The following is a 26,390-nucleotide window of genomic DNA, read 5'->3' as shown; positions in this document are numbered from 1 at the left end:
AAGCGCCCTCCACCCTGGGTGGCTGGCTGTGCCTCACCGAGGGAAGCAGGCAGCACACCGGCACTGAGCTGGCCCACGCCAGCCGTCTGGCTCTCACCCCCACCCCAACCACTGGCGTGAGTCCCCAGTGACTGCCACGACTCTGCGTCCCGAGGTCGAGGCTCAGGCCTCCTCTTACGTGACCCGCGAGCCTCATCCGACAGCCCATCACCTCTTCCTCCAGCACCTTCTTCGCTGGGCTGCTCTCCTGCCCCCAAGGCTGCCCCTGCTCAGGCTCCGCTGCCGCTCCCCCCTCACCTCACTGCCCTCAGTGTGGCTGAGCGCAGGGCTCCGGCCTCGGACCGCCCTCGTTGTCGTCTACACTGGCCCGCTTCGGGATCTCATCCAGACTCATGACTTAAATGCCGTCTCTATGGTGACAGCTCCCAGCCTCTCTCTCCTGTCTGGCCTCCCCCTTGGACTGCAGGCCTGCGCATCTGGCGCCTGTTTGACATCCGCGTGCCCCTCCTTCTCTCGTGCCCCTGACCTCATCTGCCAGCAAAGCCTGCTGGCTCTACCTCCCAAACAGATGCAGAACCAACTAAGCAGAGATGTCTGTTGTGCTCAATGCTGGGTCCCCAGTGCCTAGAACACTGCCTGGCAGAATAGGCGCTGAGTTAGCCCTCGTTGGATGGATGAACTGATGAATAAATGAATGAGGGATGGAGGAAGGAGTCCCAGCCCGGCTCGGGAGCGTGCAGGCTCCCACCCGGGGCACAGCGCACCTTGAAGCCGATCTTGAGGTCCTCGCAGTCCTGGCTGCAGCCGCTGAGCTTGCGGCTGAGGCACTCGTTGACGTGGCAGCCGCGCTCGTCTGAGCCATCGCCGCAGTCGTCCTGACCGTCGCAAAGCAGCGCCTCGGCCACGCAGCGCCCGCTGCTGCACAGGAACTGCGAGGAGGCGTTGCACTTGTGCTCTGGGGGGACGGAGGTGGCGGGTCAGCCGGGCCCTGGGCCGTCTGGGGGACGGGGCCGGGCCGAGCGTGGGGAGGGAGCCGGGCGCGGGGCCCACCTGGGCTGGTGCAGTGCGGGTTCTTGGGGGCCTCGTCGCTCTGGTCGTGGCAGTCGTTTTCACCATCGCACTCCCACTGGCGGGAGCTCAGGCAGCGCCCGTTGGCGCAGCGGAACTCGTTGGGGCCGCAGGTCGGGTACTCTGCGGTGGGAGGGGGCAGGTGAGGCTGGCGGCCCGTGCGTGGAGGGCGGGGCCCCTCCCACCACGGCCCTGGGCTCACCACACTCAGGGGACTCGTCCGAGCCGTCGGCGCAGTCCCGGTCGTGGTCGCACATGAAGTGCTTGGGGATGCACTGGCGGTTCTGACACATGAACTCGCGGTCCTCACAGGTGCTGTTGTACACTGCGGACACAGGCGGACATGGCCCCTCAGCCCCCGCCCGCCCGGCTGCTGACTGTCTCCCCACAACCTTCCTGTGGTCTGAGTGGTAGAAGGGGCAGAGCGCTGGACGGGGCGTCTGGACACCTGGGCTGTAGACAGGGCTCTGCCACTGACCGCCTGAGTGACCCCCGCGGAAACACTTCCTCCCCCGGACCTCGGTCTCCCCTCCTGCAAAGTGAGACCACGGCCCCACCACTCACAGCAGCCGGCTGTGACGCTCTCGTCAGCGCCGTCAGCACAGTCCTTGTCACCGTCACAGAGCCAGCGCTCGGGGACGCACACGTGGGTGCCCGGGCAGGAGAAGGAGCTGGGGCCACACGTCTTGCCTTCTGTGGAGGGAACAGGGAGCCACTGAGAGACGCAAGAGTGGAAGGAGCAGGGCCAGGCAGCTGGGGTGACGTGCCCACTTCTGTGCTGTCCCTGGTGGGGTGCGTGGGGGGCCCTGCCCTTCCCGGGGCCACCTCCCCAGCCAGACCCCAGGCCCCTCTCACCACAGTGAGCGGCCTCGTCCGAGCCGTCCCCGCAGTCATCGCTGCCATCACACAGCCACTGCTTGGAGATGCAGCGATGGTTCTGGCACTCAAACTGGGCCTCTGAGCAGAACTTGTCTGGGGCAGTCGGAAGCCACAGTTAGATGGGGGAGAGAGGGCGGGTCACTCAGCTCGGCAGGTAGATGCCAGAGGACGGATGGGAGAGACACCCCCATGGCACCCTCTGTGGGGGGCTCAGCAGGGGCTGGAGAGACGGCCCCCATCTCAGAGCCTGAGGGTCTGGGTTGGGGGCACGGGGTGAAGCCCTGGGTGCCCTTCTCAAAGGAGGGCATTTCCTGCGAAGGAACCAAGAGGTGGGGCCTGGACAGGGTCTCAGTGGCTAAGGCGAAGCCCCAACCCCACAGGTCCTCTGGGTGCCTAGCTCAGGTGAGCGGGTGCTTGCGGTCACTCACTGCAGTGGGTCTCGTCCTCGCCATGTTCACAGTCGTCCTCCTTGTCACACGTCCAGCTCATGGGGATGCAGCGCCCACTAGGGCAGGCGAAGTAGTTCAGGGGGCACCTGGGGCGCTTCACACCTGGGGGCGAGGGAGGCATGAAGGCGCAGCCGCCTCGGGGGTCCGCTGCCCACCGCACACCTGCCCCCTGGTCGGACCTGGGCAGTCGCGCTCATCGCTGTAGTCCCCGCAGTCGTTCGCGCCGTCGCACACCCAGCTGGGCGCGTAGCAGAGGGAGGTCCGCTCACAGGGCTGGAAGCGCACGCCCTTCACCCCCAGGCGGAAGTAGCTGCTGCAGTCGGTGGCGCCTGGCGAAGGCGAGGATGAGGGGTGACACCAGGTTCCCTCCAAACACCCTCCCTTAGAGCTGCTGGCCCGTACGGAGCCTTCAAGCGTTTTAGAAAGTTGAACCGTGTTGTTCGGTGGGGGGTGGGGGGTGGTGCTCTGCCCACACTTTCCACTCCCTGCCCCCTCCCTGAGTCTCAGGGAGCCCAGGCCTGGGGCAGACTGGGAGGGGACTGAGGCTGCCACGTGGGCCAGAGGGAAGGCAGAGGAGCCCGGACAGGAGGGCAGGGCACCCGAGGAGGCACCCAGGAAAGGGGCATCACTCACTGCAGTTCATCTCGTCCGAGGCATCCTCACAGTCCACAAACTGGTTGCAGCGACTGGAGTTCCCAATGCAGGTGCCGTCCCGGCAGCGGAATTCGCCCACGCCGCAGGCCGTCTCTAGAAGAGCACCCACCCCGTGCCATCAGGCGGGGTCCTCCCTGGGGGGGCCAGGCAGGCCCAGGCCAGGGCTCCCGGCCCAAAGTGCCTGTCCAGCCCCATCATATAGTGCCCTGAACCAGACTCCTTGGGGCCTGGGGACCAAAGATCAGCAAGTGGGGGGGGGCAGGCTTGGGGGCGGTCAGAGGCCCGGCACGGGTCGCACTCACTGTTGCAGGGAATCTCATCAGAACCGTCCCCACAGTCGTCTGCTCCGTTGCACCACAGCATGTTGGACACACAGCGCCCATTGTTGCACTGGCGGAAAGTCTTCTTGCAGCGGCGTGTATCTGCAGAGTGGGGAGCAGGCCACAGTCAGCAGCAGCTACAGGGCAGGGGCTGCCTCTGATGAGACGTCCTGCGTTTGCTCCCTTGACAAACTTGAGGCTTTGCAACGGGCCGGCACGGGGCTCGACTCCTTCTCCGGTCGGGGTTGCGGGGGGCGGCTTCTGCTCCTCTCACTCCCACGCCCCGCCCTGCTGAGGCCTGAGGCTGGTGACTCAGGAGGTGGGGCCTGGGGGCGCGGGCGGGGGCTCTGGGGCTGGAGGAGGCTCCTTACTGCAGTAGGACGGCTTCTCGTCAGACTTGTCCTTGCAGTGGGAGACGCCGTCGCACGTCAGGCTGAAGTTGATGCACTCGCCATTGGCACACTCGAACTCGTCTTGAGCTCGGCACGAGGAATTCACCGCTGCGGGGGAAGGTGGGGGAGCTTCCTGAGCGGGGCCCTGGGGCTCTGAGTGCCCGTACGCCTCTCCCCCCAGGAACTGAGGCCATCCCGTCGCACCATGATGAAAGGCTTTGTGGGGCTGGGCTGCTGGAGAGTCTGGGAGGAGACGGTCCCCATCTACGCCCAGGGCCCCCCGTCAGTGCCCTCCTCCCTCCTCCCCCTCTCACCCTGGCAGCTGAGGTCGTCCTGGAGGATGCGGCCCCCTCGGCAGGAGCAGTTGACATGGCCTTGGTGAGTGAGCAGACACAGGTCCTGGCAGCCCCCGTTGTTGATGCGACAAGGGGAGAGTTCGCCTGAGGCAGGGATGGAGGACAGTGGGCTAAGCGCGTCCTCTGCTGTGCACATGCAGAACGCCCCCCACCCCCAACAGCTTCGCTGAGCTTCCTGGCACCACCTGTGACACGGCGGCTCACGGCTGGGGCGGGGGCTGCCGTGGGAAGGCCGGGTGGGAGCGTTTGGGTGAGCCTGAGGTCATTGAGGATGTGTGTGCTCTTAGGTGGGGTGACTGGGGCTCTGAGCTGTACTCTGGGGAGAGTCAAGCCTAAGGTCGTGTGTGTAGTGGTGGGCACCCCGGGGCATGTGTGAGGAGTGTGTGAGAGGCCGGGACAGCTGCAGATCTGTGTGTGGGACCCTTGGTCGTCAAGCCAGTGTGGGACCGTGTCTGTGCTCGTGCACACAGAGGGTGGAGTAGGCAGCGCCTGGGATGGGTGTGAGATCAGGTTCTGGCGGGTAGGTGTGGTTCTGAGTGGGAGGAATGGCTAGAGCGTGTGCTGGGGGTGTCCAAAGATGTGAATCAGACCAGTTGTGTGTGTGTGCGTGTGCGTGTGTGTGTGTGTGTGTGTGTGTGTACATGCTGGCACAGGGGGCAGGAGAGCAAGGCTGGTGGCAGCGGCCCCACTCACAGCTGTTGGTATCATTGGCCACGGCGATGATGCCCATGGGCTGCTGGGGGATGTCCACGCGCAGCAGCTTCATGTCACTGCCCACGTACTTGTTGGCCCGCTGCACGGCCCGCCGCACCCAGTCGGTCCAGAAGATGTGCTCCCCATACACAGCCAACCCGAAGGGGTGGACGGGCTCTGACTTCAGGATCACCTGGGGAGACAGCATCAGCCCGTCGAAGGGATCACTCTCGCCCCCACCTCCACCCCCTGCAGCTGGCTCCAGGGACCAGGGGCCCGGCTCCTCAGACACAGTCGCAGAAGGGGCAGGATTTGCAGAGACCTGTGATCACTTTCCTCATTTAACTGCTGAGGAAACCAAGCCTGGAAGGCTGAGGATGGCGAAGTGGCAAGGTCAGGGTCTGACTGGGACTCCCCACTGCCCCCTGGCTCTTCCCACCATGTCAGGTGGCCTCCCTTTCTCCTGCTCCGTGCCTGGCCAATCTCCTCCCTGGCTGACCGGCAGTACCCCAGCGTCAGCCCCCTCGTGCCGCCCGTCCCGCCTGCCCCGGAGACTCACATAGCGATGGGAGCCGTCATACTCGCACCGCTCGATCTTGTCTAGGGTGGCGTCGGAGAAGTAGAGCTTCTCGGCCCGGTGGTCGATGGCCAGGCCATTGGGGGTGCGGATGTCCTTCTCGATGAGAGTCAGGACGTTGGCTCCTGACAGGGCTGCCCGCATGATGCTGGGGTGCTGCTCGTTCCAATTGGTCCAGAACATCAGGCTGGGAGGAGAGAGGGCCACGGAGATCAGGACTCAAAGCCAGGGAGTCCGCCATGGAGGGACCAGGCCCGGGCGTGCAGACAGCCAGACCCGGGGGTCGGCCAGAGTGTCAGCTAGACACCTGAGGTTGCACCACAGGCAACCTCAGAGCCACCAAGGCCAACACAGCCCCAGTGCCTGGGAAGGGCTGCCACACAGACAGCTTGCATGTGTGTGTGTGTGTGTGTGTGTGTGTGTGTGTGCACGTGCACCAGTGCTTCTCAGTGTCTGTGAAATGGCCACCTGCGTTTACTGAGACAGCGTAGCCAAGTGAATCAGCCTCTGGGGTTCCATCCCGGCTCCAGCACTGACCATCTAGGAACCTTAGCAAGTTACTTAACCCCTGTGTGCCTCAGTTTCCCACTCTATGAAATGGGAATACTACTACCTGCCCCATAGAGGGGTCTGAGGATTAAACGACAGCTGTGTGTTCTATCTGAGGATTTTCTATTATTTTTTCCCTCATTTCTCTCTTCTCCTGGCATTCAGGAAGCCATTGAGTGTCTAGTGTGTCCTAGGTCCTGGGGACGCATGGATTCTACCATCAAGTTCCCAAGAGTCGCCTTCTCCGTAATTTAAGGCCTTTGCACATTAGGGATCTGAGCCTCAGCTTTGCCCCTTACTAGCTCTGACCTAAGCATCCCTCTTGGCCCCTCTGAGCCTCGGCTTCCTTTCAGTGAAGGAGGTGGTGGGAACGCCCAGCTATGCCGTGCTTCTCGGGTGGGGGTGGTGGCGAGGCCCCAGAGGCGGGTGTGGAAGACCCCCAGGCTGGTCAAGCACTACACTGGTGTCAGTGTGGTCCTCAGACCACCTGCATTGGATGGCGATTCCTGGGTCTTTGTCCTGGAGATTCACGTGCAGTTAGGGTAGGGTGAGGCCAGGGAACCAGACTTGCCAGCGCTCCCCAGGCCACCCTCATGCACCCTGGACTTTGGAAAGCATTGAGCTACACCAAAGCCAGATCCGCTTTTCAGTTCCCTCACAGGACCTGCCCTCTGCCTCCCAACCCCCAGGCCCCTGTGTCCCTCATCCTTCTGCTGTTCTGGCTATAGAGCTGTCTCGCAGAGCTGCTGGACTTATCTCCTCAAACCTCTCCAGGTCTCACTCTTTTGAACACTCCCCCTCCCCGTCTCTCCATCCTGCCACTGTGCTCAGGTAGGAAAAGGATGCTTCCCTCCCATTAAGGAGGTGCTGGCTGCTCCTGAGCCCATGAGGATAAAGCCCTGGTTTTAAAGGCCTCATCAGGGGAAGGGGCGGGGTTCTGGTGGCTCCTGGAATCAGGATGGGCGCAGACGGAGGCATCTCCCTCTGGCCTCCACAAGAGAAAACGGGTGTCCCGAGGCAGCTGCTAGAGCCATCTTCCTCCCCATCAGGGCCACCCACACCCTCAGGTACAGCACACTCTGTGCTGGGAAGTGGCTTTCCTCCTATCGTTATAAACTGCTACACGTGGCAGAACAATCCGTGCTGTCACTGTGGATCCCAAGTTTGGTAAAACCACTCCCCGGGAAAGGGCCGTGGGGAATGGTGCGGAGGCTTTCCTGAGGGGCAGGCAGTCAGCACCCAGGGTTGCGGCGACTTTCTAACCGGGCTGGGGGGGGGCCGCTGCCCCCTCCGCACGGGCTCCCTCCCATTCCTCCAAAGCGCTCGCTCCTTCTGGCCAAGGGAGGGCCTGTCCCAGACGGTTCGGCTCTTTCTCCTGTGCCCTGCCCGGCTTCAGTTCACCCTGTCGCCTCGCAGACCTGGCTCATGCATTGCCCCTTGAGAGTGCGTTCCCTGACTTCCAGCCCGGGTCAGGTCCTCGTCGCCCACTCGTGGGCCCCCTGCAGCCCCGTGAGGGTAAGAATCAAATGTGCCGGCAAAGGGCCGACACAGCCCTGCTCCCCATCGGACCCTCAGCACGCCGCTGGCTCTCAACACTCTGCTGAGTGAAGGACCGAGTCCCCTGAGCTCAGAGCAAAGGAAATTAGTGGGCTCTGAATCAAACGTGAGAGGCAGGCCGGGGGCCCAGAGCACGGCCCCCCCGTGGAAGCTCCAGGCTCACGAGGGACGGGCCCGGGGGGCCAGCCCCAGGCAGGTGAAGCCGCCGAGGGTCACAGCGGGGAAGACGGGATCTCCGTCGTGAGCCGCGTACGTGCGGGACAGGACCGAGGCAGGAAGGACCCTCGAGCTAGCTGGCGGTGTCAGGCAGGCCGGCTTTGGGCCAGGCGTGAGTTACATCAGGGTAAGGAATCTAGGTTTGGTGCACTCACTGTTTCTAAGTAGCTGCTTTTGGGTTTTGTTTGTTCCTTAGTTTCCTAGTAAAGCTTTGGGAAAACATTCCAAGCGCTGCTAAATCCAGGGGAACAAAGTTTTGCTAGAATGTGGGCCAGCAGTCCTAAGGTGAGGCTGGGGGCTCACCAGAGGCCCACGTGATGGGGCCGGGGGCTGCCCCTGCAGGAGAGCAGAGTGGGTGGAGGCTGGGGGTGTGTACCATGCTGGGGGGTTTCCTCCCAAATTCTCCCTTGGCAACCTTAGCCCAGCCTCCTGGGCTTCCTCAAGCCTGTCCCCCACCAACCCCCCGGCACCCCCCCGCACCCCCAGCCCCAGCACCTCAACTGGGCTGGGCGTGGCTGAGGCCCCTTGAAGTCCTTCCCTGCCTGGAGCCCTCCCTCCTCTGGCGCTTGCTCAAAGCTCTTATCCGGGCTGCCCTTCCCTGGCCTTTGCAATTCCAGGCCCTGTGCCAACCCACCGCCCCCGTGCTGCCTCTCGGTCATCATATCCAGCCCTGTGCCGTCAGCAGTTTCCCACCAGTGATTTCTCTCCCCAGCTAGGTGGCTTGAATGGGCCCAGCTCAAGGCTTCCACACAACAGATGTTCAGTGAACAACCTTTGCTTGAAGCTTGGAGACCCAGAAAGACAGAGGACCTACTATGTGCCTTGAACATGGCTCTCTGATGAATGAATCAATTAATCACCAAGTCAGAGGGTCCTCCACAGCTCTCTCATCCTCCCCTTGATGAGGCACCTGAAATGCTATTGTCCTCATATTACAGATGAGGAAACCAAAGCTCAGAGAGGTCACGCAGCTGGTCTAAGGTCACACAGCAAGGAAGTGGCTGAGCTCAGGTTAGAGCCAGCCTCTCCTGCTCCTGCATCCCCTTTCCTGGTCTGCCTAGGGGCAGTTCCTGCCACCCTGTGGCCCGCTGTCCCCATGCCCTGGGCCCGCAGCTCACTTCTGGCACTCATCCAGCACAAAGGCCCTTGGGTGGTCGTCTCCAGACATGGTGATGACCGTCTCACGCTCGAAGGCTCCCGGGCGGGTCTGGTCCACCGTGTGGCGGGTGATGGTGGATGTCGTGTAGCTTGTCCAGTAGAGAGTATCCCAGCCACGGTGATAGGCCAGGCCTTCCACGGAGCCCACGTCTGCGAGGAGACAGGAGCAGCGATGGGTCAGGACAGGGCCAGAGAGCAGAGCGAAGGGGCAGCCTGGGTATCCCCACGCTAAGGGGATGGCCTGGGGCACCCCCTCCCTTGGCATATGTGGGGCTGGATGGGAAGTGTGGGAGCTGGGGAGTGTGTGTGGGTGTGGCCCTCGGTGCCCCCAGCCCCTTCTGCACCCCCCTATTTCCCACACAAATGATCCATGGTCCATCCCCCTAACCCTTCTTTGTGTGTCCTCCCATGGCTGGATAGATTTGGCTTTATGCTGTGGTCACACTTCCTGGAGCTAAAGTTCTACCAAGTTGGGCGCAAACTGGATTTCAGTAAATCAGATCCCACGTGGGCTGTACTGGGGAGCTTCCTACTTAAAAAGACCCTGAACTGAATTGTCTGGTAGACATCTTAGGCTCAGGTTAAGAACTAAGTGCGTGATGAAAGAGACGTAGCAGAACTTAGGTTAAGAGAAAAAGCCTCAGGGGTTTCAGTGACTTCAAGCTGTCTGGCGATGTGGTTGCCAGAAAGCTGCGTTAATAGAAGTATTGTAGCCCGAACAATGGCCCGGAGAGAGGGGACACTTCTGCCAGTCTCTCCCGATCGAGCTACGATTACAGAGTATTGAGTTCAGCTTTGGACACTACATTTTTAGACAGATGTGGGGACTGGATTCTGTGAGGCAGACAAGGGCCAAGGAGGTTGAAAGACAGGTCTGTTTTTATCACCACTGTATACCCGGCACCTAGTTCCGCGCCTGGCAGGTCTTTACGGACAGGAGTGATAAATGCATGAACAAATGAATGAGTCAAAGGACCTAGGAGCATCCAGCCCGGAGAAGAGAAAACTAGTGGAATAAAATAGCAGTTTTCAAAGAGCTGAAAGGCTGTCCTAGGATGACAGCTCTAACCCCCCCACCCTTTATGGAGCTCACACAATGTGCCCTGCGCCGAGCTAAGCTCTCCCACCTGTCGTCTCAGGTCATCCTGTCTCTGTGCACTGGCGAGCAATCTGAGGCTGAGAGAGCACAGAAAACTCGCCCAGGTGACTAAAATCCTGTGTCTGGGGTTACACCCGCCCCATCTCTGCAGCCTGTTCTGTGAGCAGTGGACACACAGGGGAGAGTTTCCGCTTATTCTGTGTAGCCTGGGGGCAGAACCAGGACCAGAGGGGGCCAACTCTGCCTCCAGTTGAGGAGAGACTTTCAAGGAACTGCAATGGGTGCTGTGTGATTCAGTGGCCGTATGTCAGGGACACCGAGGCAGGCGGGATTCCGATCCGGGGCAGGGGTGGGCTGGCTGGTGTCTGTGGCTTCTCTACCCTGAGTCTGTGCTGACCCTCCCTGCACTCCCCCGCCTCCACTTGCTGGGAAGAATGGAAGTCTGGGCTCACTCTCCACAATGGTGGTCCTGCCCGAGCCATCGTCATTGATCTGCTGGATGTTCCCAAAGTGGATGTCGCTGAAGAAGATGCGGTTGGGGGTGCCCGGGGAGGTGCCCGCTCGGTAGTCGAAGGCCAGAGCGATGACGTTCTTCATGTGCTCAGGGTCCTCGAAGGGCTGCACCGGCGCGTTGAGGTTGCGCTCATCCGACAGGTGGATGCTCTTGAGGATGGTGCGCTCCGAGTAGAGCAGGTAGCCCGCGTACTCGCGGCACGACGCCCCATCTTCAGCCAGCATCCCGTGGGCGCAGGCGCAGGCCCGCTGCCCGCCCCCCCGGTACAGGCACAGCTGCTGGCACCCGCCGTTGGCCACTGCACACACATTGGTGCCTGGGGGTGGGGGGAAACCGGGAAGGCGGAGGTTACAGAGGGCAGGGCCACCTTGGTGCCTCTGTCATCTCAGCCGAGGTGGAAACGCTGGTTGGCGCCCGGCTCTGCCTCGGTATCCCCAGTTCAGACAACCCTCCAGGCCCCTGTGCTCAACTCCTCAGCCTCGTGGGACCCTAGAGGGTGCCCTGTGGGTCTAAGTTCTCTCCCAGCCCTTCTCACTCTGGGCTCCCAGATGGGGCCCTCCGGCCTCTCTTGCCCAGCCCGGAGCCCCAGCCTCACCTTTCTGTCGGTCCCGGTTGAAGACTTTGATGTCTTTGAGCTGGACGCCGATGCCCGTTCGCAGGGGCACGGAGTCTGTGGCGTTGTCCTTGCTCCCGCGCTTGATGGAGCCGTTGGCGTGAGTCCTGGGGGAAGGCAAGGACCACGAGCAGGATGTCATCCGGGGCCGGGGGGAGGGGACGGATGGCCCAGGGGAAGGCCAGGACAGTGGCCCACCTGTCACTCCAGTAGATGAACTCCTCAAACACGGACACCGAGAACATGTCCATGTTGTTGCTGGACAGAACTACCTCGCGGTCCTCGCCCGTCTCCAGGTCGATCCGCTCGATCTTGTCGGTCCGGGCGTCGCACCAGTATAGCTTCCCATCCTGCGGGCCGGAGGCACCCGCTTCACTGCCAGACCCCACGTCCCACTCACTCCTGCCTCTCTCGTCTTTCCCCTCCTTCCTCCACATCTTCCCGCTCCCTGAAATGCCGACATGCCGACCTCTCGGCATTCTTCCAGTGCCCGCTTCTGAGTGACCCCCTCCGCCATTTCTGGGGTGGTGGAATCCTACTCTGGGTGGGGCGCTGGGCCAGAGGACCCCACGACTCCTTGGGTCCGCATCTACCCACCAATGGGCACATCATATGAGACTCAGTGGGGAGCAGGGCACAGGGTAAGGGGAACTGCCCCTCAGAGTACGGGGTCCATCCCATCGGCCCCAGGGCCAAGCCTGCATCCAAACCTGATAGTCCACTGAAATGCCGTTGGGCCAGCTGATGCTGACGTTAACCAGCACCACTCGCTCAGCGCCGTCCAGGCGAGACCGCTCAATACGCGGATACTGGCCCCACTCGGTCCAGAACAAGTACCTGGGGTGGAGGCGGAAGAGGGGGGTGAGTCCCCAGAACATGGAGGAGAGGGGACCTGTGGCCAGAGGGACCAGGCCAGGCCAGAGCCAGGAGTGGTCAGCCTGTCCAGCTCCTCACCCCTTCTCCGGGTGGACAGTGATTGCCCGGGGCTTGTCCAGACCCTGGGAGATGACCACGTAGCGGAAAGAACCATTGAGCCTGGCGACCTCGATGACGTCAAAGCCCTGGTCTGTCCAGTAGATGTTGCCTGAGGAGGGAGTAAAGGGGAGCTCAGGGGTCGGCTGGGGATGGAGGTACCTGGTTCCCTCCAGCCCCCTGATACCCCTGCTTCTCCCCATCTGTTCCTGCCTACCCCTTCTCCTCAGAACCTTCCTTCTGAGATCCCACTTCCCCAGTCCTCTGCCTCACCTGCAGCCCCTCAGCCCTTCCGCAACTCACCTGCGATCCAGTCCACTGCGATGCCCTCCACGCGGCCAATGCCATTGGTCACCACGTCCTCACGCCACGTCTGGTCTCGCTTAGCCCGGCTGATGGTACTTAGGCCCATGTCCACCCAGTAAATGGTGTCATTTTCTGGAGGTGGAGGAGCCAACATGGGGACTCTCAGCAAGGTAGGGGGAAGGTGGGAGGTCAAAATCACGAGGGGTAAGGATAGAGGCGACTGAGAGCTGGGGGGACCCGGGACTTGGAAGCGGACATAGCGGGGCAGGGGCAGCTGTGGTAAGCGTCGCCCCTTCCAGCTGCGGTCAGGCAGCCTCTCCCTGGAGCCCCAGAGCACACCACCCCAAAGGGAAGGTCATGTCCCACCCCCTCCTGCCACCAAATGTCTCACCAGCATGGAAGTCGATGCCGACAGCCAGGGAGGTCCCCGACACTGGGACCAGGGCATCTGACTTGTCGTTGGGATCCAGGGGGATTCCCCGGATTCCCTCATGCACAGAGTACAGGAGAAAGGAGCCCACACCTGCAACACAAGGACACTTTGGGCATAGGCTTTGCTGACACGCCTTAAGCTTGGCTTCTGTCACCCTCGAACCCTTTTGATACCTTCTCCCAGCCATCACACCTCCCCCCTCAACACATACTCTAGCCTGGGGGCTTGGGCAGGGAGGTCACGTGGCTGGGAGAGAGCAAGGGAGCATGCAGCTCTGGGGAACCACCTGTGAGACCTATAGTTCCCACTAGAGGGCAGCAGAGACCTGGTTTTCTCTCTGCGCTCTGCCCTCCAGTCCCACTTCAATCCACACAGCCCTGCACCCCCAAAGGTGTTAGGGAGAATCTGGGGAGGACAATACCCAAGTCTAGGTTTCCACCTTAATTACCTCTTTGTTCTCATCCATCTGGTCTGTGTCACACCCCTGTCTCTGACACCTCGCTCCTGAGCCAGTCTCCTTCCCAGTTTCCCATTTCTTACCAGGAGCCACTCTCCATGCACCCTAGAATCCTCCCTTGCCTTTATCCCCTCACATAGCCTGTCCTCAAATGAATCCCCTAAATGGGTCCTGGTTGCTCAGGCTCCCTGAAAAAAAGGACTCATGGTCGAGCGAGTTTGGGGAGACCGCAAACACTAGAGTCGTCCCGTGAAAACTTCTGTGCAGATGAGCCTATTCAAGGCTCTCAGAAATTGTGCAGCAGAAAAACACTTCAACTTTGTCCAACCCAGTGTTTCTTTCTATAACATCTATCCCATCAAAGCGGGAGGTTCCCAGGAGTGCACTTCGGGAAGTGCTGTCCTGGGGCAGGCTTGTAAATCAGGCGGCAAGTTCTTGTGAAATGTCTCTGAGCTTCATCCCTTCTCTTCAATCCAGCTGCTAAGCCCTAGCCCAGGCCAACAGCCCCCTGACTGGTCTGACTGCCTTGGTTTCTCCCTCCCCCACTCAGCCGGCTCTCTGCCGCCAGGTTAATCTGCCCCAAACACCACCTTCCAGGTGCTCCTGGCTGAGAACCCGTGGAGTCCCGCCTACCCCACAGCCTCACCCATGGCTCCCCACACCCTGCGCCATGCGGGTTGGCACCTCAGGGCCCTGCACACACCCTCCTATTGCTCTGGACCCCTTGCCTTAAGTATCATCCCTTCTTCAAACCACACACTCAAATCCTTCGTGCCCTATAAAACCCAGCGGCCAGCACACCTCTGGCGTGAAGTGGCCCTGGCGCCCCCTCCAATGTCTGTTTCTCCAAAATCCTACTGAAGTCAGAGCCACTTCAGGCTGGTCGCCCCTCCTGGTTAAGGCTGCAGAGCACAGGGACAGGGGCTTCTGCCCCCTGGCTTCCTCCACGGCAGGCAGCACAGGGGGCGCTGACTAAGCATCTAACCCAGAGAACACTCAATACACGATGAACGCGGTCCTGTCCCCAGGGTGAGAAGAGGAAGGTGGGCCGTAGAGTAGGAAGGGTCGGGTTGGGTTGGGGACCAGGGTCAAGGCGGGGAGCAGGGGCAGGGGCACTGACCCTCGCAGGCCTGCTGGCCACTCCGGAGGCTGTAGCCAGCTGTGCACATGCAGGAGCGGGTGGACTCCGACGTGGGCAGGCAGAGCTGGGAGCAGTCGCCGTTATTGACGCTGCAGGGGTTGGTGCCCTCGTGGTCTGGGGTCAGGTGGGAGGCAGAGAGAAAGGGTCAGTGGCTCTCCTCGGGACCGTGGTGTCAGGCTCACACCCCTTTACCCTGGACCCTGTGGGGGTCACCACCCAACCCAGCTCTCAGGTCTTCTGTCCTGCAGGGCCCCTGGCCCTTGGGTGGTGAGCAGAGCCTAACCCATTTTCACTCCCATTTGCTTACTTGCCCAGGGGTTCCTGCAGCCCCTCCTGGCCACAGCCCCGACCTCTGTGACCCCCACCCCACTGCCCCTGCCCCTGCCCCTCGCCCCCGCCTCACCCAGCTGGATGCTCTCATCGTAGACCTTCATGTGCATCACCAGGGTGGTGCTGTTCCGCAGGACCACGGAGCCCGAGCCGTCGGCCTTGTTGCACGTGCCCATCTTCTCTGACACCTGATCTGCCCACCACAGCTTGTCCCCTGTGGTGGCAGGAGGGGATGAGACCCTGGGGAAGGCCCCGCCCCCAGGCCAGCCCTGTCTCCTGGCCGGTCTGGCCCGCCTGCTCTGCTCTGGTCCCTGCTCCCACCCAGTGGCCCTCACCCATGATGGCCAGGGCGGTGGCCTTGCCCAGCTGGTTCTGCATGGCGTCGATGACCTCTAGCCCACTCCCGTCCAGGTTGCAGCGGTTGATCGTATGGTTCTTGGAGCTGATCCAGTAGAGTTTGCTTTCAGGGAAGTCGATAGCCAGGCCTGGAAGAGGAGGGGGGTGTCACTGCCAGAGAGCACGGCACCAGGGCCGGAATCCAGGAGTCTGACCCAGCTGGGCCTCTCATGTCTGGGGATACAGAGTGAGGTATAGAGTATGTGTGTGGTTTTGGGAGGAGGGTGGTGAGAGCAAGTACTAAGCCAGAAGTTTGGGGAGGTGGAGCGACAACTGGGGAGAACCCTGAGAGCATCTCCTGGTGGAGGAATTAGGGGAGGCAGGGCTGCAGGGCAGCAGGGTGAGCTCGTACCCACAGGGCCCCTCTGGCCACTGAAGAGCAGGGTGCGGTTGCTGCCGTCCATGTTGGCCATGCTGATGTTGTCACCGTCCGTCCAGTAGAGCTTCCTGGGGGCGCCAGGAGGGGAGGGTCAGAGTCCTCTTCTTCCCCCACCCCACACCCCATGCTCCTCAACCCTGGGCCCTGGACCTACCCACGCAGCGGGTGGACAACCAGGCCGTGGGGCTGCTCCAAGCCCTGCACCACCGCGTTCTTGAAGGAGCCGTCCAGCCGGGCCACGTTGATCTGCTTCTTGTTGGTGTCGTAGCTTGTCCAGAACAGGTTTCGGGACACCCAGTCGACAGCCAGCCCATGGGCATTTGGCAAGTCTGCGGACACAGTGGGGAGTTGTGATTGGGTGTTTTCAGGACACAGGTCAAGAGGCTCGCGGGGAGGGGCCAGACTGGTTTCTGGGGGAACAGGGATCATGAAACCAGGACTGGAGCCAGAGAGGGAAAAGAATTTGGAGAAGGAACATCAGGACCAAGGGGACCAGGGAGTGGGGCTGGGACCAGGGTTGGGAGCGAGGGCGGGGTTGGGGGGTACCCATGCCCAGTAGGGGTCCCAGGGCCAGGACAGAACCTGCAGAGACAACCGTCTCCACGCCTGTGCCGTTGATGAAGGCCCGCTTGATGGCCTGGGTCCGCACATCGGACCAGTAAACGCGCTGCTCTCGGGCGTCGTAGTCCAGCACCGTGACGTTGTCGATATCAGGCACCGTGAAGGAGATGATGTAGTTGTAGTAGGGGGCGTCCAGGTCCACGCCCCGGATCTCCATCTGACGTGCGTACAGCAGGAACTTCTTAAACTCTGTGGGCACGGGGCAGGTCACTGACGGCGGCCCCCTGCCTCCACGCTTCCCACCCCCCCGGATTCTCCTGGTTCCTTCTGTTTGCTGCTGGCCCTTGGCTATCAGGGAGACCCTGCTGGGCATAACCCTCCCGCCGGAGTGCCAGCCTCTTCCTGCAGCAGCTGCCTCTGGAGCCTCTCCGTTCAGGATCCTCCCAGCTGAGACCGCCGACCTTCACTAGAACCTGGAGCTTGGGTACCCGACACTTTCCCCTTCAGCCTTGGTTTACCCCAGCTCTGGAGGGGGGGCCTCCTACCATAGCAGGTGGTGTTGTCCTTGTGGAGCTTCATGAGGTGCGGGCAGGCGCAGGAAACCGTCCGGTTGTAGTTGATGAGGCACAGGTGGGAGCAGGGGCCCCGGCCCCCATTGGCCTCACAGGGGTTGGGAGCTGGGAGGGCAGGGGAAAGCAAGAGCACCCAGTGACGCAACCGGCCCTGCTCACCTGGCCTTCACCCTCTCCACTCCCCTTCCTGTCCCAGCATCACTGCTGCCAGACCCGCCTCTGTCAGCAGGCTGGCTCACCCCCACCGCCCCAGCATAGACCCCTCCTCTCCTGGAAGCTTCCACAGAGGCTGCTGGCTCCTTTCTGGTCCCTTACCCATGGGCTGCCGGGAGGGGTGATACACCTGCAGGTCGAAGGGCTGGGTATTGGTCCTCTGTACCACGGTGACATTGTGGCCGGTCCACTTGTTGGCCTTGGCCAGCGTGTTTGTCCGCCAGTCCGTCCAGTACACCTCGCCACCGTACAGTGTCACTGCAAACGGGTGCGACAGGAACTCGTGTCCCCGAAGCACCTCCATGTGACCGGAGCCGTCGTAACGGGCTGAGTAAATGGCGTCTGACCTGAGAGCGTGGTCGGGGCAGAGTGAGGAGCCGGGTGGGGACCTCAGACCTCGGGGCACGTGGCCTGGGGCTCCCACCCTCCATGCCCCAGCCCACGGCACCCTGTGGAGCAGGAACCACGTGGCTCGAGGTCTGGGATCCCAGCTCTGACCCCAATTCCCCTGACCCAGGTCTTTCAGCTTGCTTCTCCCCAGGGCTGCTGTTAGCACACAGGGCTGTGGTGAAGACTAGAAAAAGGGGCCCCCTTTGGGGACACCACCTAGAAAAAGTCTTCCCTCTCCCTGGGCAGACAGAGCCCCTAGGAGAGCACACAGACGTGTGAGTGAGGATGGCGTTGCACTTCGGCCCTCGGCGGGCACTCCCGTGCGGGGGGCAGCCCTGCCTCTACCCTCTTCCATCTGCACCTCTTCCCCAGCCCAGACTCTCCTCTCACTCAGTCCTCTTCCTGGGCCCTTGGCCGTGTGGCTCTGGCTCCAGCTCCCCCGGGCCTTCTCACCACCCTCATGGCTGCCAGGTCCTGGGACCCTTGGCTCCACCCTGTCCCTGAGGAGGAGGGGAGGATGGAGGCCTCCCGGATGAGGCGTCGGTGCCGACCTGGCGTCGATCCAGAGGATGCGCTTCTCCAGGTAGTCCACGGTGAGCCCGTTGGGCCAGCCCCCAGAGCCCGTCTCCCGGTGGATGGTACGGCGCCCGGCCCCACTCATGGAGGCTGCCTCGATGCGGGGCAGGCTGGCATCCCAGTCCGTCCAAAACAAGATCCTGGGGAGCGGGGAGGGGGTCAGGATGGCCAAGGTCGAGGCCCGGGGAAGGGGCTCTGCTAGGATCCTTGGTGAAGGCCGGAGGGAGCAAATAGCATTGAGGAGGCAGCTACGCCTGGCCCGGCCTGGCCGAACGAGGCTTCAGGGGGGTCATGAGGCCAGAACAGGGCTGGGCGGGGTCCTCACCCATCCCGGGGATCCAGTGCAATCGCCCTTGGGTGCTCAATGTCACCGGCCAGCAGCGTGGTCCGCAGGGTCCCATCCAGCTTGGCCACCTCAATCTGGTCCAGGTTACTCTCCACCCAGTAGATGTTGCCTGCAATCCAGTCTACAGCCAGGCCCTCGGGTGTGGCTAGGCCGTACTGAATCACCACCTCGAAACTGGTCAGGGCTGGAGAAGAGAGGTTGCAGGAGGTTAGAATCGCCTGGGGTGGGGTGAATTCACGATATCCTAGGAACCCTGGAGGGCCCACCCTCAACCCTGACACCTCCGCAAACACCTCTGGCGTGCTCCAGATTTGGCTGGGGTTCCCAGAGCCCCCGCTCTCCTCACCCGGGCCCCCTGCCCCAGGAGGTCAAGTAGAAGCCTGGCTTCCAGAACACTGGAGAAGGGGAAGTGGCAGCTATCTTCTGCCTGCAACTCTCTGAAGGGCTAATCCCTGGTAGGAGGTCAGAGCAGAGGGTGAGGGCTTTGGGGAACAGACCTAGACCCAATAGGAGGCAGACAGAACTTTCTAGAGGTTTTTCAATGGTTTTATATACATATATGTGTGTACATATATATGTATATATGTGTCATTAATTTAGAAACCATTACATAGTGTGAACATTGTCACAGTCTACTAAGCCATCCTCTTGTTGGTGGATATTTGAGATGGTTCCAGGGTTTCTCTATGACAAACAATACCAACTCCTCTAGTAAACTGTGCTTCTTTTAAGTCTTTGCTCAGACGTCAGCTTCTCAGGGGGCCTTCCTTGACCATCCTATTCAAATGCCACCCCCATTCTCCCTACCCACCTTGCCTCCTTTCTTTTTATCCACAGTGCTACCCGCTCTGTCACAGTCCGTGTTGTACTCATTTTCTGTGTTTATATCTGACGTTCCCACTGGTGTGTAAGCTCCATGAGGGCAGACATTTCGGCCCGTTTGCTCCCTGCTGTCTCCCCTGGGCCCGGTGTGTGTAGCAGGGGCTCAGGAATGTGGGTTTTTTTGTTTTTTTGTTTTGGCCGCGCCGAGGGGCATGCGGGATCTTAGTTCCCCGACCAGGGATCAAACCTGTGCCCCCTGCAGTGGAAGCGTGGAGTCTTAACCACTGGACTGCCAGGGAAGTCCCAGGAATGTGTATTATCAGTGCAGGAAATCTGTGATGGGTCAGGCCGCCTTGGGACAGCAGGCAGGGTTCAGGTACCCCACCCCTAAATGCCTTTTTTCTTGCAAGCCTGCAATTCTGGCCGTTTCAAAGAAAGGCTGATCATTTTGTTAATTATCAGTCTGGCAGCTCTGCTGACAATAATTACGGGGCGTCAGGCACTGAGACCCACAGCAAAATCTAACCCAATTAACAAGAGTGTGGGGGACAGGGGAGCTAAGGGCCTCTGCTCCTGGCAGCCTGCATCTGGTCCCATGGTTCTGAGTGCCCAAGGGCCCGGTCTGGGTGCACTGGGCCTTGCGTCGGTCCTGGGCAGGCGGTGGTCACCTCCGTTGTCCAGCAGCTTCCCGCGGTAGATCTTGTCCTCCACCACGTCGGTCCAGTAGAGGGCGCTCTGGCTGAGGTGGAAGTCCAGGGCGATGGTGTTGCGCAGGCCGGGCACCAGGACGCTGTAGTCCCCTTTGTGAAGGTCGATGCGCCGGATCTCATGGCGGTTGGAGAAGATGATAAACGGCTTGAAAGGGTCTGGGGAGGAGTGTGATAGGGTCACAAGGGGCCTGTTGCCTCCGAGCCACCCTGTCCAGGGGCAGGCAGGGTCTCTCTCCATGGGCCCTGGCACCGGGCCTGGATGGAAACCTCAGCCTCTGGCATTCGGCCGCCCGAGTCCAGCCTACTGCAGCTCAGGGGCCTGCCCGGCCTGCCCAGCTGCCCGGCCACCCCGACCCGCGTCTCACCCAGGCTGCGGCAGCTCTCGCCGTCCGGCTCCAGCACCCAGCCCTCGTAGCAGGAGCACTTCACGCTGAACTTGTTCTGGTCGCACTTCTGGCTGCACTTGAGGTGCTTGGCGCAGTAGCTCTGGATCTGGCACGTGTGGTTGTCAGGGCCCAGCTCCATGCCCAGAGGGCACGAGCACACTATGCCTTCGCCAGGTGCCACCGAGCAGTTGTGGCTGCAGCCACCGTTATTCAGAGAGCACTGGTCTGCGGGGTGGGGAGCGAGGGACAGGACCAGGGTCAGGATCTGGAAGGAGGCAGGACCCTGGCGCCCACCACGTAGGACCAACCCTCTCCTTCCCCTGAGGAGCACCCCTCCATTGTGGCTGCATCTCTCTCTGGCCTCTATTTCCCTGCCCCTTCTTGAGCCCACCGTAGGGGGCCCAGCCTTTCGCCTCTTTCTGGGAGGGTCCCCTTTCCTCTCTCTCTCTCCTGATGTAGGTGTGATTTTGGGGGGTTGTGGTAGGGAGTGTCCTGCTCTGGGTCCTCTGACACGCCCTGGGACCTGCCAGCCCTGAAGGATGACCCGTCAGCAGTTCTCAGGGCCAGTCCTTATCTCCTACTCTTCTCCTCCGAGAACCTGACTCTGCTTGGCTCAGAGGAGATAAGGCCGCTCTGCACTGCTCTGCAGCAGGAGCCGTGGCTGAGTGGGCTGCGCCTGCGGGGTGGGGCTGCGCTGCACTGTCTCCACAGCACTTCACGCACGGTGTGACCTTGGGCCAGTTATTTAACCTCTCTGAGCCTCAGTCTTCTCATCTGTAAGATGGGGGTGAGGATCGCATCTGCCTCACAGGGCTCCTTTATGGATTAAATGCTATAACAGTGTGACGCTTAGCACAGCCTCTTGGCAAAGTGAGTCCTGAATCGACACGGGTTTTTGTTCATTGCTCTGGGTACTACTTGCCCAGCTGCCACAGCTGCCCTTTTCCAGTCTGAGCCCTCTCCCCACAGAGCTCGTCCTGTTCCACTGCCCTGGCCTGGCCCAGACTCCTTATCCAGCCCCCCTGCCCCCTCCTCTGCTGGGGCCTCTCATGGGCCCAGGCCTCACCGCAGAGCTCTCCCTCATCTGAGCCATCTCCACAGTCGTCGTTGCCATCACACAGCTTGTCAGGGGGCAGGCAGACCGAGGTGTTGTTGGCACAGGGGTGTGAGGGTGGCCTGCAGGCCAGGGACTCACAGTTCTCCTCATCCGAGTTATCCTCACAGTCGCTGTCGCCGTCACACACCCATGCTTTGCTGATACACCGAGCTGGGGGACGGGTAGAGCATGAGGGGCCGGGCCTGGGCAGCAGGGCTCTCTGCGCCCTTCTCCCCAGACCCAGTGGGCCTCTCTCACAGGGTCACGACTACAAGGCTTTGGGGTCCACTAGGAACCTTGAGGCTTTTTCTGTCAAATTCACATGGGCAACAAAGAAGGTAGGAATCTGTAGGAGGTGGTGAAGCTCAACACTGGTGAGGGTTTTGGTTCCCAGGGCCCTTAGTGCAGGCCCTGGCCCCTGCATACCTTCCCCCTTGCATCAATCACAGGCTTTTTCTGTGCAGCCTTTTGCCTCACAATGTCCCCACCCCACTCCTCACAGTACAGTGCTGTCTCCCTTGCCACTGCTCTGCTCTCAACAGGGTCTCCTCCTGTCCACGTTGTTTCCCTTCAGTCCTTTTTACCAGAGTCTTTGCAGCCAAACTTGACATTGGGGTCACAGACGTGGGTCACTCCCTCACAGCTCTTCTCGTCACTGGAGTCCATGCAGTCAGTGTCCCCATCGCAGCGCCACCGCAGGGGGATGCACAGACCATCCAGCCGGCACTGGAACTCATCATTGTGGCAGCCGCCAGGAGGCCTTGTGGCTGCAGGGGGACAGGTGGAGGGCACGGGGGGTGGGGGTTGAGGGCTCCAGGTCAGCTGTTCCCATCTCTACCTTCTCAACCCCCTCCTGCTACACCCAGCCTGGGGCTATGAGCTGAGGCAGGGATGGAGAGTTCTCTGAGTCCTGCTGACACCCCTCGAAAGCGCTAACTCAGAGTCAGGGCTATTACACCTTCCAGGACTCAGAAATCATCTCGTCTAATCTCCCTATTTTACACACGAGAGCTTGACTGGATAAGCAATTTGCTAATAAGCCAGAGCTCAAATGCCCCCACCTTAGCCTAGCCTCCATTTCATTCATTCACTTCACAAACACTTATTGAGCAACTACTGTGTGCCAGGCACTGTTTCAGGTGCCAGCATGAACAAGACAAAGTCCTTACCCTCATGGAGCTGAATTCCTAGCAGGAAAGAGAAACAGTGAAGACATGACACAAAAATCCAGAATGGAACTGCAGGTAGTGATCAAGGCTATGCAGACAAAGCCAGGTCAAGGTCAGGGAGGATGGGATGCTACTTGAGACAAGACAGTCAGGAAAGGCCCTTAAGCAGGAGATGTTTGAGCCGAGGCCTGAATGACGTGAGCCATGAGATTACCTGGAGTTGCATTCCAGGAAGAGGGAACAGCTAGTGCAAAGTCTCTGAGGTAGGACCCTGCAGGGCATATTGGAAAAATGCCCAGGGCATATTTAAGGCTGCACAGTTGGAGTAGAGTGAAGGAGGAGATGAGTGGCAGGAATGCAGGTCAGATAGGTTGGGGGAGCCCTGCAGGCCATGGAGCGGGGCTCAGCAGGAATTCAAAGTGTACAGGGAGCCAGTGCAGGCTTGAGGGCAGGGCCGGGGAGAGATCTGACATGTTCTGTAGGATCACACTGGCTGCTCCGGTGAGATCTGACTCAGGAGTCTGGGGAAGGAGCGGAAGCAGCACCCGAGGCACAGGTGACTGTGCACGAGCCTCACCTTACTCCCGCTCCCCCTACCTGCCCCACCAGGAGCACGGTCGCTCCCGCTACCTGCCCCACCAGGAGCACGGTCGACGCGCTCATCTCATGCCTGGACTTCAGCAGCAACCTCTGAGCCGAGTTTCCTTCCTCAGGGCCCCTGAACCTCTTTCCAATCTAATGCCCTTCCAGGATTGTCTTCTGAAAGCATTTCCTACATCTTATCACCTTCCAGCTTTGAGATCCTTCGAAGGTCCCCAGTGCCTGACCTGCTTTCACCTGCTTTTGTAATCTGCCCCCTCCAGGCACTGCCTCATTCCCTGCTGTCCCCTCTAGTCTGAGGGGCCCCACCCAGCCCCACTGGCCCCTGCAGCAGTACTCAGTTTCACCTTCGAAGTCTTACTGCTGGGTGCTCCAGGCCACTCCCACCCTCCATCTAAAGACCCTTCCTCTAGTTACCGGGGGTAAGCGGGGGAAGGATAAAATGGAAGACTGGGATTGACACCTACACACTACTATATGTAAAACAGATGACTAATAAGAACCTACTATATAGTACAGGGAACTCTAATCAATACTCTGTAATGGCCTATATGGGAAAAGAATCTAAAAAAGAGTGGATCTATGTATATGTATAGCAGATTCACTTTGCTGTACACCTGAACCTAACACAACATTGTAAATCAACTATACTCCAATAAAAATAAAAAAAAAAAAAGACCCTCTCTCGTCCATTTACCCACAGCCTAATCCCTCTTCGGGGCCCAGTTTAAATCCCACCTCCGCCAGAATGGTCCCAGACCATTCCAGCTCACAACCATAGTTAACAATGGTTAACTACCAATCATGACATCCCTGCTCCCACGGGCCAGGCCCCCGCACATCTCCTCTCACTTCACAGAGGAGGAAGCCAAGGCTCAGAGGAAGCAACTTGTCCGAGTTCGCCCAGCTTGTGAGGGGCAGAGAGCTCTTCCCACCTCACCACATCACGGGGCTCCAGGGGTCCTCTTCTCAGAATCCCAAGGCACTATTACCCGTCCCACTCACCCGACCCTTCTCAGAGACGGCCCTCGAGGCTCAGTGACTGTTTCCTGGGCCTCGGGAGACCCTCCCCATCCTGCCTCTTAGTGCTGGGCCTGCAGTGGGTACTCAGTGCTTTCAGTACTGTCCCCACTATGCGCACCTTAATTCTACAAGGCAGAGGTTGTAAATTGGTGGTCCAGGGGCCAGATGAGGCCTACAGAGAGATTTTGGTCTGCCATGTTTTTAAAAACTTTTCAAATCAATTTCCAGTTGTATGGGTGGATTTGCTCTCCCTAAAAAGATGCTGAAGTCCTAACTCACAGTACCTGTGAACATGACCTTATTTGGAAATAGGTCTTCCTTTGCGGACGGTCAACTTAAGATGAGGTCATTAGGGTGGGCCCTAATCCAATATGACTGCGTCCTCATATAAAGAGGGAACCTGGACACAGAGACAGACACGCACCCAGCGAGAACGCCATGAAAGATGGAGGCAGGGATCGGGGTGAAGCACGCAAAAGCCAAGGAACGCCGATTGCCGTCGAACGCCAGAAGCTAGGAGAGGAGCCTGGAGTAGACTCTCCCCCATAACCCTTAGAAGGCACCAACCCTGCCAACATTTGGGTCTTGGACTTCTAGCCTCCAGAACTGTGAGACAATACATTTCTGTTGTTTAAGCTACTTAGTTTGTGGTACTTTGTTACAGCAGCTCTAGGAAACGAATATACCAGTGCTTTAAAATGGGTAGATTTCACATATAAATCTGCATTTCTGACTTCTCTTGAGGTCAGGGCAATCTCGGGTCTGCATTCTTCCATGGTAACCATCGGCCAGGGATGAGAAACCAACACCCCTTGAGGAGGTCTGTGCCTTCCAGTAACCCCCGCCTCCACGGGGGATCCCACAGACGCTAGGTCCTGGAGGCCTCGGCACTGGGGACCCCACAGAACCAACCCTTCTCTCCTTTGGTCCCCACTGTGCTCATTCACCCCTACCCCTCTGAGCATCCCTTTTTCATGCTACCAGCTACCAAAAACGAGCTGTGTGCCTTCCGCGTGCCATCTCACTGAAGCCTCACATCAACACGATGATGCCCGTGCTATCATCATCCCCACCTTGCAGATGAAACTCACAGGGGCCCACGGAGATTAAATAACTTGCTCGAGGCCACCCAGATAGTAAGCTGCGGAGATGGTGCTCAAACCCAAGGCCACCCCACTGCAAAGCCTGAGATCTTAACAGTGTGTGACAATGATTTGTCGACAACCTCCCTCTCCCACAGGACTGGAAACTGCTGAAGGGTAAGAGCCACGTCTGGGTTATCTCTGGCTCCCCGATGGTGGAAACACGCAGTGGGGAGGGTGGACGGATGGTGGAATGGTCTGGTCCCCACCCCACTGGTCCCTAGGTGCCCACCCTGGTTGGTGCAGTTGGCGTGGGTCTCGTCGCTGTAGTCCCCGCAGTCGTTGTCCCCGTCGCAGGTCCAGTGCTCAGGGATGCAGCGCCCGCTGTTGCACTTGAACTGGGTGCTAGAGCAGGAGTGGCTGCAGCCGGCCTCGTCACTGTTGTCCCCACAGTCGTTGTCTGGGGGAAGGCAAGAAGGGAAGAGGAGAGCAGGGGGTCAGCAAGTGGCCTTCTCTATGACCCCAGCATGGGGCCCCCGCTCCCGCCTCCCCGTTCCCACCCTCGAGCCACCCCATCCCTCCCACTGAGAAAATAAAAAACAGAAAAGACACAGAAACTGCATAGACTGCACCATGCACCATGGCCCACGTGACGGGGACAGGGAGAGAGGCAGGGTGGGCTCCAGAAGGGCCCTTCCCTGAGTCTCGGAAGGCTGGGGCTGGGGCTGGGACTCATTCCTCTCCCCTTTCAGCAGGGTGTGGGAACAGGGGTCCGCTTGCTTTGGGGGAAAGGCAGGGATTTCTCTGGCTCTGGCAGGACAAAGGTGGGCGGAGTATAGGTGAGGCCTCTCTGCTGGGGAGGGAAGGTGTTCATCAGGCCCCGCCCTGAGCGTGGGCATCACCAGCCCCAAGCCCTGGGCTCCCGGCTCATGAGGGGCACTGCCTGAAGCTGGGAAGGCTGGGTGCGGCCCCCGCCTGAAGGCATCTGAGGGTGACTGAGCCAACGTCCTGCATTCTGGGCCTCGTGGAGAGGCGGGGCACCAGACTTCCCTTCACATTTTCAAGACGCCCGAGAAGACAGGTTTGGCCGTCCCCCTTGGGTTGTGTTCCTGCCTCTTCTCCAGCTGCCTCTGCATCGCTGACGCTCTCCTTCCCCCATGTCTTGGTCTTCTTGTCCCCGCCTCTCTGTCATCTCTCCTGTGAAAGGCTCCTTCTGCCCTCTCTGCTTTCCCTTTCACTGTTTTCTTTCTCCCTCTGTCACTTCCTCTCTCTTTTCTCTCCTTGCTTTTCCTTCACATCCTAGGAGCCCTGGGGTGGGGAGCTGCATGGGGCTCCT

The 26,390-nt window shown here is 60.1% G+C and overlaps 1 protein-coding gene across 5 annotated transcripts in view; it reads right to left on the bottom strand.

The window, feature by feature from the left end:
* LRP1 (LDL receptor related protein 1) overlaps positions 1-26,390 on the bottom strand; it is a 79,060-nt gene that overhangs the window by 15,450 nt on the left and 37,220 nt on the right. For all 5 annotated transcript variants that reach the window (XM_004276518.3, XM_033440412.2, XM_033440411.2 and 2 more), the window contains 36 exons: positions 25,347-25,514; positions 21,765-21,947; positions 21,151-21,351; positions 20,064-20,309; positions 19,657-19,854; positions 18,146-18,350; positions 17,796-17,960; positions 16,957-17,201; positions 16,615-16,746; positions 16,091-16,318; positions 15,663-15,837; positions 15,482-15,576; positions 15,069-15,218; positions 14,807-14,947; positions 14,383-14,517; positions 12,764-12,895; positions 12,370-12,504; positions 12,049-12,178; positions 11,805-11,931; positions 11,293-11,444; positions 11,077-11,201; positions 10,420-10,797; positions 8,829-9,018; positions 5,371-5,575; positions 4,812-5,004; positions 4,077-4,202; positions 3,742-3,870; positions 3,353-3,472; positions 3,030-3,143; positions 2,576-2,725; positions 2,376-2,498; positions 1,924-2,040; positions 1,633-1,761; positions 1,271-1,393; positions 1,051-1,191; positions 765-955 (listed from right to left, as the gene is read on the bottom strand). In XM_004276518.3, the coding sequence (XP_004276566.2) occupies positions 765-955; positions 1,051-1,191; positions 1,271-1,393; positions 1,633-1,761; positions 1,924-2,040; positions 2,376-2,498; positions 2,576-2,725; positions 3,030-3,143; positions 3,353-3,472; positions 3,742-3,870; positions 4,077-4,202; positions 4,812-5,004; positions 5,371-5,575; positions 8,829-9,018; positions 10,420-10,797; positions 11,077-11,201; positions 11,293-11,444; positions 11,805-11,931; positions 12,049-12,178; positions 12,370-12,504; positions 12,764-12,895; positions 14,383-14,517; positions 14,807-14,947; positions 15,069-15,218; positions 15,482-15,576; positions 15,663-15,837; positions 16,091-16,318; positions 16,615-16,746; positions 16,957-17,201; positions 17,796-17,960; positions 18,146-18,350; positions 19,657-19,854; positions 20,064-20,309; positions 21,151-21,351; positions 21,765-21,947; positions 25,347-25,514 (5,897 nt within the window). The remainder of the gene's footprint in view (positions 1-764; positions 956-1,050; positions 1,192-1,270; positions 1,394-1,632; positions 1,762-1,923; positions 2,041-2,375; positions 2,499-2,575; positions 2,726-3,029; positions 3,144-3,352; positions 3,473-3,741; positions 3,871-4,076; positions 4,203-4,811; positions 5,005-5,370; positions 5,576-8,828; positions 9,019-10,419; positions 10,798-11,076; positions 11,202-11,292; positions 11,445-11,804; positions 11,932-12,048; positions 12,179-12,369; positions 12,505-12,763; positions 12,896-14,382; positions 14,518-14,806; positions 14,948-15,068; positions 15,219-15,481; positions 15,577-15,662; positions 15,838-16,090; positions 16,319-16,614; positions 16,747-16,956; positions 17,202-17,795; positions 17,961-18,145; positions 18,351-19,656; positions 19,855-20,063; positions 20,310-21,150; positions 21,352-21,764; positions 21,948-25,346; positions 25,515-26,390) is intronic.

Source organism: Orcinus orca, chromosome 11, assembly GCF_937001465.1.
Source record: "Orcinus orca chromosome 11, mOrcOrc1.1, whole genome shotgun sequence".
Taxonomy (NCBI): Eukaryota; Metazoa; Chordata; class Mammalia; order Artiodactyla; family Delphinidae; genus Orcinus; species Orcinus orca.
This window is presented reverse-complemented; position numbering and strand designations above follow the sequence as displayed.